The sequence below is a fragment of the Scardinius erythrophthalmus genome, assembly GCF_964197995.2.
Source record: "Scardinius erythrophthalmus genome assembly, chromosome: 11".
NCBI lineage: Eukaryota > Metazoa > Chordata > Actinopteri > Cypriniformes > Leuciscidae > Scardinius > Scardinius erythrophthalmus.
Window position 1 is genome coordinate 40942078 of NC_138231.1, and position 10157 is coordinate 40952234.

At 38.4% G+C, this 10157-nt stretch overlaps 1 protein-coding gene and 1 long non-coding RNA gene across 2 annotated transcripts; one reads left to right on the top strand and one right to left on the bottom strand.

Moving 5' to 3' along the window:
* Positions 1-1933: 1933 nt before the first annotated feature.
* nr2e1 (nuclear receptor subfamily 2, group E, member 1) lies at positions 1934-9026 on the bottom strand (the record flags this gene model as incomplete). Its single annotated transcript, XM_081379312.1, has 9 exons — positions 8918-9026; positions 5889-6034; positions 5380-5467; positions 4304-4539; positions 4047-4193; positions 3838-3934; positions 3527-3676; positions 2241-2346; positions 1934-2096 (listed from the first exon to the last, which is right to left on the bottom strand). Exons 1-9 carry the CDS (start codon positions 8973-8975, stop codon positions 1934-1936), a joined length of 1191 nt encoding a protein of 396 aa, XP_081235438.1. The 5' UTR covers positions 8976-9026.
* On the top strand, positions 3538-7052 carry LOC308698881. The gene is made up of 4 exons (XR_014031123.1): positions 3538-3723; positions 3810-3952; positions 4055-4160; positions 5405-7052. It is a non-coding gene; the product is annotated as an uncharacterized lncRNA (long non-coding RNA).
* Positions 9027-10157: the final 1131 nt, after the last annotated feature.

A 10157-nucleotide genomic window follows, 5' to 3' on the forward strand; every position in this document is an offset into this window, starting at 1 on the left:
AAGCCATGGTGAACTGGTTTTTCAAAGTTTGTTTTGTCTGGGTACTTACAGCATTTGTTTAATGACAACAGAACAAAAATGACCTGAACACAAGGGTTAAACACTGCACTTAATGTCTACTTTTTAGAACTTTATACGTGTATGTAACTATATAACAGATGTGGGATCTAAAATTGAGTGTACAACAGGTGTGTTTTGTATTGTTTGTAATTGCTGTACAAATTACAGGCCTACATTCAACCTTTTGCTTGTGAGTCTAGCATTGTCTCATCCTGTGGGTATTAATTGTTTGTTATTCTGTTTCTAGCATGATGGATCGTGCCTAAATTACTTTTGATGGAATGCAGATGTTGTTGAGAGTCAATTTTATGTGCAACAATGCTGTGTAAGGTAAAGAGGAGGGCACAGCCGCGTGGCTCACGCAACCTTGGAGTTCACTCCACGTCAGAGCAGGAACTAGGATAAAGAGGATAAATTGGATTGAAAGTTGTCACCGCAATCATGTTTCTTTCTATTGTATCCTCTCTATCAAAAAAATGAAGATAAAAAATGCAATTTGGGCAAAGCCCTTGATTTGTGAAAGAGTGCTTGAAACCCCGAGCCGTGCGAGGCACATCAAATTCACTCAAGGTCCAGGGTATTGTATCGTCAGTGGTTCAATATGCACTTACGTGCAGACATGAACCTCTCTCTGTCTCCGTTCAGTACCCCGTTTAGGGAGCAATGGACTTTTTTCTGTGGCTTTAGAAACCCAAAACCCCTATGGTGAAAGGAGACCTGAATTAGACCGTCGCTGAAGAACCAGGCAATCAATATTCAATATTTATTCTAATATCTTAGAACAACTTTCACAAAAATTATCACTGTACAACGAGAAATGTATTTACAGACTACAAAAAACAAAATCCAAGTGCTGATCGTGTCTCTTTTCCATGGTTAGTAGCTATTCAAACAAGGGTTTTAAATGCGGAGCCCTGACATGGGCCAAGTGTGAGCAGAAACGGCTTTCAATAAAAAAAAAAATCAATCAATAAAATTACATTTGCAGAGCGGCCACATAGAAAACTCTCAATGCCGACAGAAATATATCCAGAGGATTTGAAATGCCCTGCCTGTGAACCCTAATCTTACATAAAGGTCACAAGCCGTGGGTGCTGTGGCCTCCCAGTCACCTCAGTAGGTAATTATGTGATTCATCAGGTCAGTAATGCTCAGTCCTGCTGCCTTCCCGCTAAGTTTAATTCCAACCTTAAAGCATGCATTTCAAGTAAACCCGATTAGCTGGTTCAAGTGTTTATGATTCAAGTTGGAGCTTCTGCTGGAAGGCAGGACAGGAATGAACTCGCTCTTCAGTTCTGACTCATGGGCCTTTGGTTTTCAGCACTATGTCAAAGGGACAGCGACTTACTTCCCTGCAACGTACCTCATGGTTTCTTTCTTTTTTGTATTTTTGGTTTCCTTCAAAGTTCTCGTGGACATACGAATAATAGTGGCGCTGAAATCAAAACAGCATTGGTCACTCAATTGGACACAATAAAACGTCCCATTTTGAAATGAATGATTGTACATAACAGACACTCCGTTCAAATATGACTACGAACTAAGATAATTTTGTATTTAAATCTTGATAGAACAAGAACAGATTAAGCTTGTTAAGTTACTTCCATAAACAACCTTAAATAGATTAAATCAATTAGAAAATTACTGGTTAAACGTTCATTTTTCTTTCTAAGCAGTGAGCTCAACTTTTAGAGATGCAGTCTGTTTGTTCGTTTTAAACTTTGTCTGCGTAACAACATCTTGACATTGGTAGAGCTTTATTCTCCAAACAAGTGCGTGAAGAATCACATTAGGGGATCTGGTGTCATCCACGGCGTCCATGTGAATGCCAAGGTCAAAGATACATTTTGTTTCTTTTCTGTCTCTCAGTAGCTCATATATCACTGGATTTGTACATGTCTGAAAGCAGTCGTGTGATGGGCACGTTCCCGATGGTCTTTTTGAAGAACACCTCTTCGATGGTGGATGGACCGACTGAACGCAGAGCAGGCAAGAGCAACAGCAGTTTCCCGAAGCGGCACGGCTGAGTGGGGTACCTGAAACGTAACCATTCGGTTGAAATCCTTGAAATAGGAATAGAGTTGAATGTAAAATAGAAATCAGAAGAGTTCTAAATTCAACACTGTTCATTGTATGTGCTTTATCAGATTCCCCCATGTTTCAGTGAGTATTGGCTGTACCTGGTGTGGATGTAGCTGTTTAGAGTCAGCTGGGCCTCGTCCTGAAGGGCTGCGATGGCACTAGCGTTACGAAAGCTCCTCAGTTCTGAACCACTGTGTGTTGGAACTGTACAAGAAAGAAAAGAGAGACGGCATGTTTGTTTAGCTCATTTTACACTGTCCTAGTCATGTGCCCACTGAAAACAGCATTTGATGTGTATTGAAGTTAATAAGTTAGGTCAATAATAATCATTAATAAAAGTAAGTTCACAGGTCTATGTATAGAACTGATAAAAAAGAATTATTTCAATTTAAAATGATTATTATTTAATTAATAGCTTTTCCTTAAACACAAAAACCCCACAGTTCAATCACAAACCCCAGCCCCTGACATGATGTAATATTTAATGCACTTCATGTTGTTGTTAACAAAGAATGGAATATTTGTATTTTATATCAGTATCGTACAAGATTATCCTATTCAAATTAATGATAAACGAGTTAAGTCCAAAGTAATCAAAAAGTAATCAAAAAGTAGTCAAATTACCTTAAATGTGTTGTGATCGAATACATTAGTTGCTAATTACAATTTTTGTCATGTAATTTGGAATCAGTATCTGACAAAAATGTAGTAACAAAGTTATATAAAGATATATATATATATATTAGTATTGTGCAAAAGTCTTAGCTATTTTTGCTATTAATTGTAATAATCCAGTGAGATTTGTGTATGCACAAGGACTCTGACAACAGCCGGTATGATCTGATCTCACCATCATCGAGTCCGTCTGTGATTACATGAAGAAACAGAAGAAACTGAGACAGACTAAATCCAGAAGAACTGCGGGAACGTCTCCGAGACGCTTGAAGAAACCTTCCTGCAAAGCTGCAGTTCTGTGAAAAGCACTGGCACTTGTGTTAAAATGCTGTAAAGTGAGAATGCTTTCAAAAATAAAATAGAATTTATTTATTATTTAACTAAATGTTTTTGAGTTTCTTCAAGCAGTTCTTCTGGATTTAGTCTGTCTCAGTTTTTTCTGTTTCTTCATGTAATCACAGACGGACTCGATGATGGTGAGATCAGATCAGACCGGCTGTTGTCAGACTCCTTGTGCATACACAAATCTCACTGGATTATTACAATTAATGACAAAAATAAGGTTTGGAAATGTAAACTTATATTTCAAATTGACACACTACAGCAAAATATATAAATATGACCTAAAACCATGTTTTTGTTATATATATTTTTTATTTTATTATTATTATTATATCATTTTTATTTAATTTTTTTAAACTAAGTCTACCTGCTTTGAAGGTGACGATGCACTTGAGGCACGCAAACTCCGTGGCGTCCAGTCTGAGCTGTCTGAAGCGCGTCACGACCTCCTGCAGCGCCTGGATCTCCGAGATGATTTTGTTTAGCCTCTGGGAATCTGTGTTCTCGGTATTCATTCCTAATTCGCGAGAACACGTGATAAGATCTTACACTTGGATAATCAAAGTATGAATATGACTTATAAGCAAAAATAGAAATGGCAATTGTAAAAGTATTTCAAACTTGTTAAACCAACCAAGCACAACTTCCAGGCAACATGTTGTATGGCCTATGGCTTACCTGAAACAGCTAGGAGAGTGCTGGAGTCCACGGGAATGGCCCACTGCGCGATGCCCAGCACGAACAGCTCCCTCCATGCGTCTTCTAAAAGGATCAACTGCGAAAGAAAAAAAAGGTAAGAGTGTTCACTAATGATTATACATGAACCACCTAGCATTTGGTTTGGTTACATGAAAATGATACATTAAATGATTAAAACACTCGTTTACCTGGTCAGGTAGAGGGAGTGTGGAGAAGGCCGGAACACTCTTGGCCCATTTAATGCTCATGAAGAGCAGGCGCGCGGCCGATTCGCACACAGACTCTGTCGCCACTTCATACAGGTACATGGGGGTGCCGCTGACTTCATGAGGATACTGAAAAGTTATTACATGAGCATAGAAAATAAGCGGGGTTGTAGGCATTCATTTATAAGTTAAACTATGTTTTAATTAAAGTGATAATTCGTTGATTAAACTGCGTTTACCTTCGGTGTGGGTTGGGCGAGTCCTACAATGGCCTGCCGTTCCGGTGTGCTTGTGACCGTGTTTAACTCCAGATTGTGAGGCTCCAGCTGCGTGACTGTCGTGAAAAACGGCGGCCCCGGGATAGACGTGGATGGAAAATGGGTCGACGACCCGTTCACCTCTTTATGGCCTCGGAAATACAGCGCCACCTGCTTTCGGATGGTTGACGTCCTCGGTCCTCTCTCGTGCTGCACTGCTGTATTCATATAAGTGGCATGATGATAAATAAGCATTCTTGTGGGATAAAAAGTAGAAATAGTTTAAAAAGCTACAGCTAGTTTGGAAATATGTGGCAAGTAATAGCCTATGCAGGCTATTCTTGTTGGATTTTTGGAAAATCGATTATTTCTACAATAAATATTGATTTAATGTAGGCTATAGCTATGCTAACAATCAAGTTAGATTGTTAAAAGTTAACGGTAGGCTACAAAATTATTTCACTTGCACAATGAAGCCACTAGTAGTAATCTTTGTGCTGACTTTTTTTCTACAAATTTGCATGAATATAAATCTATTGTATTAGGGTTACTCCACTTTTGGAAAAATGTATATTTTTGATTCCGATTTTTTTTTTTTTTTAAGACAGGGATATAGCATGAGGGTCTAAAGGACAAACTAGTTATTAGCATGTTGGCTAGAATACACTTTCATAATAATAATAATTATATATATATATATATATATATATATATATATATATATATATATATATATATATATATGCCTATATGATAATATTTTATAATAAAATTTTAAATCAATGGTATTTCTTTGTCATCCTTTTAATTAGATTTTATAGATCCGGAAAACCAAGTCACTGACACTTATAACTAGCTTGTACAAGTGTATCAGTCAACTAGCCTAGTTGGTCAGTAAAGTCAGAAGCAATCAGCTTTTTTACCGTATGATTTATTTTTTTTTTTTTTTTTTTTTTTTGCAACTGTCAAAGGGGATTATAGGCAACAAAAAACATTTTCTGTTGTTAACTCTTGAAAATATATATATATTAAAAACGAATGTGTTTACTAGCACTTACCATCTTTATTCATATTTACTTCTAGGCACTTTTTCAAGCGACAGGCGCGACACTGATTTCTGTGTGTCTTGTCTACTGGACAGCCGCCCTGAGGGAGAAGAGGACGAGAGAATAAGGAAATACAGTAGGTTTCGTTATGGCACACAAACAGCCTCTTCTGCTTTCTGCTCCAGTGATCTCCACTCCACAGGTATGTGGGAATGGTAGAGTAATGACGGCTATTGACTCGCTCCCCCGCCGCACGACCAATAGTCTCATTCCCGCCTACCGCTCTCCAAATCCACCCAGTCCTGCCGGTGCGTTAGATTGGATTACACCTGTTACACTAGACGGGGCAAAGGGCCCTCAAAGGCGCGGGAGGGGGCTCACTTCTGGGATAATCTTTCAATTATGAAAATCACTGGAGGTGTAATCTAGTCCTTAGACGCGCTTGCTTAGTCAAATTAGCTGACGCTGTTACGGTTCAAACACTTCGCTGTAATTGATTAGTAGATCTAGCTATAGCTCACCTGTGTGCCAGATTTGCAGACATACGTTCTGTTTCTCCTTATGCTCCTCTTGAAAAATCCCGAGCAGCCATCACACGCATACACCCCGTAGTGCTTTCCAGAACTTCGGTCTCCACACACTTTACATGGAATGTCCAGGATCCGACCTACCAGAGATAGGAAATATAGCAGTTAGTCATTTAATGAAAAAGCGACAACCCAATTGCAGATTATATGTCTATTTAAGAATATTGACTTTTTTTTTTAAATAGGCTTATGTTTAATAGTTATTCATTTTAACTCAAACGATTTCAAGTTAGGCCGAGATCATATTTTCAGAAAGTTGGCTATAGCCTGCTTTTATTAGGCTATCTATCACTTTGTTATATTAAGCCTAGATAAACAAGTGTCACATAAAAAAAAAATTAAGTTTTGTTTAAAACTATAGTTAACGTTGATTTTCTGTGATAAGGGCCCAAAAGAGAAATTATGCGCGAGACGAACCTCGACATTGCGCCTGGCCTACAGAAATTTCCCTGAAAGTCATTGCATAACTTCGCACAATTCTCAAATCTTTGTCCTAAAAACTAAACAAACAATTGCGTTAAAGGACACACTTTTAATGAGTCAGTCCATAGGAATGTGCAAACCCTGGGCGCATTGGTGGGAAGCGTCATATCGCAGGTCGCATAAAACAATGTTCAGTAGACGCGCACAATGGCAACATTAGGGAGAGTGTTAACTTAATGATTTCCCCATTGAGCCTCGTCTGACTGGCCTGGTCTCGACAAGCTGCCAACCCCGCTTCATAATGAAGCTCGACAACTGCTTTCTTCGCGCCGTCTAAAGGCTCGCGGATTAAGGAGTGACACGGGAGAGGAGAATAATACGCACCAGCGCGTTTCAGAGACTCAAATGAAGTGTATGCAAATGAACTTGGAGTAAATGAAAATTGTGATTTTTCTTGTGTGCAGAATTTTTTTTTTCTGTATTTAAGTCTGTCAATAGAGGTATATTTGCATGTATATGGGGGAGTCGTTTAGAGAAACGGCTATGTAATTACACTGACATATGTCCACCTGCTCATTGATTTTCCAGTGACCCGTCAAAAAGGGTAGCATGGGAATTCGGATATAGACCAGAAACGAAGGAGAAGGAAAACGACTTCATGCACTCTGACTTTTTAAAACAAGAAAAGAAAAAAGGAAAAAAAAAACGATGCTGCATTTTAATGGAAAACCCGATTTCTATTCTGTGCATGCCAGATGTTCCTCGTACAGGACCTTTCAGAAATTATAATGGCGTTTTGTTGATTTGCTGTGTGTAGGGCTATATAAAAAAATCAGAACAGTGGGAAATTCTCGTATTGACAACAATGTAGATTAATTTAATATTTGTTTGCATCTTGCATGGCTGAAAAAGGAGGCAACTTGTTGCTTTTGTCACGGAGTCGTTTTGAAACTTGAAAATTGCTCCATGGTGCACCAATAATTATTTATTTATTTCTCAGATGAAGCGCTCGAAGAACGCCTGCTTTTTAATTTGCATTTAGATTTTATGTATGATTATTATTTATTTATTTTGTTTCCTGCGATTTTCTTTTTATGTGGTATGATAATTAAACCCATCAAAGCACACAGCTCTTATTTCGAGGAAGTCATAAAGGCCTATACTGTTCCCCCATCCAGATTAGATGCAATCATCGCATAATTTGACAACACTCAATGGTTCGTATATAAGAAACTCATGAATTGAAGGCGGATTTGTTTTTAGAGAATGAAATACGTCTTTAACTTTCCTCTGTGGGGGTCCTGTCTGTTGCATTGTGAGCTGTAATTGTTTAAAGACATATGGCATATTTCATTACTGTAATCAGCATCAACCCTGGGACCTGCTGCATTGGATTAAGTGCAGTTGTGAGAAACTCTGCACTTAATGGGCCTTCGACCACCCAAACAGTGCAAGTGCCGCGATTTTACCCCTGTAAAGCAATATTTTTAATACTCTTGTGTATTATAAATATCATCTGAAAATTATTTGAAATGCGCGTAAAGCGTCGTCAGAAAGTTTTTTTGAGGCTAGGCATTCAAAATAATGAACGAAAAGTTTAGGCCTCAACGAAATGATTTCATGTGTTCATTGGTCCTAAAGTAAATTTACTAATTTCGACTGAAATACTAAGCTAGATTTAAAAATTGTGTTTTTAACACAGGTCTGTTATTTTAAAATCCTCGCTAATTACTAGTGAGCATTAGGGAAAAAATGTGATTGGGTTACCTTATTTTTCGCCTTTTACTTAAATAATTTTCTTGGGTCATTTAACACGTCAAAACTTTTAACACCTTTTAATTTAAGTCTAATCTTTAAAGTCAAATAGAGGCGCACAATTATTATTATTTTTTATCACCACAAGCATATTTCTCAAATCACACTGAATATTTCATATTTCAAAAAAAAAAAAATCCAGTCAGACAATTTTGAAAATCCACATTGCAAATGTAAAAGAATAAATTGTCAGGAAATCTGCATTCTTGTTTCCTTGAAATTAATTGACGAGTCAAAAGAGCACGCTAATAAGGATAACTCAGATCTGCTTTGGTGACATGTTATGCACAGGTTACGCATTAGGACCAAATAATATTTTAAAAATGTATTGTACAGGCTGTTACAATATTAGTTAGATTTAGCAGCCTATTCACAACTTATTTGCTATAGCCTAATGGGGAAACGAGGCTGTCAAGACTTCACAGTGTAACAGCATCAATAAACGCAAACTTATCTAACCAGTTTATTTATTTCCTTACACGTGTATATCTAATATGTAAAACTACTGTTACGTAGATATTTTAGGCATTCGTGCTCTCGGTGTTAGACGTTGACAGCATGTAAACATATCGATTTGCGTTTGACAGCTCTGTGGAGTTCAGTTGATTTGTGTCACCTTAAGCCATAAACATAAGCAACCATTTTAAATTCACTTATTTCGCAAACAAAAGAGATCGCGTTTCTGATTCGCTATCACTACCAACAAAGAAAAACAATCTACTCACTGGATTTGACATTTAAAATATCCAGACAACCACTTGTTGAACCAGCAGGCTTGCTCATATTGAAGACCTCTGCTCCAAGAAAACTGCGTGGAAAAGTTACACTTCTCAGGCCCAGGGAGTCTCAGCACTTTTGACTTGGATTGAAAAATGACAAGCATAAATTAAACATCCGATTTGCGGTGGACAACTGGTCCTCTGCTTTCTGTTGAGTGTGTCCGAGTCGCTCCTCTTGTTCCTCAGCAAATAGAATCCAGATTTGGTGTGACTGTTGATGGATGCGATGGATGCAGCCGCACAGACGATGTGCCCGAGCCGGTCCCTGGTCTCTCAGCGACACGGAAAGTTGGTGAAACACATAAGCCAGCACTGTATACTGCTCAACACCAGCTTAAAAGGTATAGGCTACAGCATGCGCTGGAAAATGCGTCTTGGTGAGTGACTTTGTGATGTGTACCGTCAGATTAAAGCTTTGCTAATATGTATGAGATGTATTAGAGTAGGAGGGCGGGAGAGAGGGAGGGTGGGAGGAGAGCCCAACTTCCTTTGACCACTTAGCTTTTCCCTGCCTTCTGCTTCAACTCCTGCTCTCGCATGACGTCACGGGGACGAATGAAGTGATATTCCACACACAGTGAGTGAGACACTGGGAGAGGCTAATGGTGCGCTCTGTAGGAATTGATTAGGATCAGCGAGGCTGTTTAAATGACCGAATCAAACGTTTGCCACAGATTAGGAACACATTTCCATCCTCTGGGAGTTCAGTGACCTAGTGCTCCCAGACTGAAGTAAATCGTTTAAAGTATCCTATTTAAATAATCCTCAGAAACATTATCACCTTTTTTTTTTCTTTTTTTTTTTGGCAACGAACTTACTTTCTGTCGTGCTTTACCGTGTCCTTCCATCGCGCGCGTGCACCTGTTGAACGACTGCAAGCAAGAGCTCTGTTCTCCCTCGAGCCCGAATCCTGATTCTCATCGCTCGTGAAAATTGGAGGAAATCTTTTTTTTTTTTTTTTTACTTCTGAATCAACATGTGGCATGCGCTATGTTTACTATATGCTATATAAATGTGATGCATTATTTTCGAGTGCACTGTTTTTGGTAACACTGTAGCTTAGGATGCAAGTTCTCTCTATTAAGTTGCTTATTATGAATATTACTATATTGGCTGTTTATTAATAGCCTACTTATAAAGCACATATTAATTGCATGAACATATTCAGAATCCCTTAATCATACCC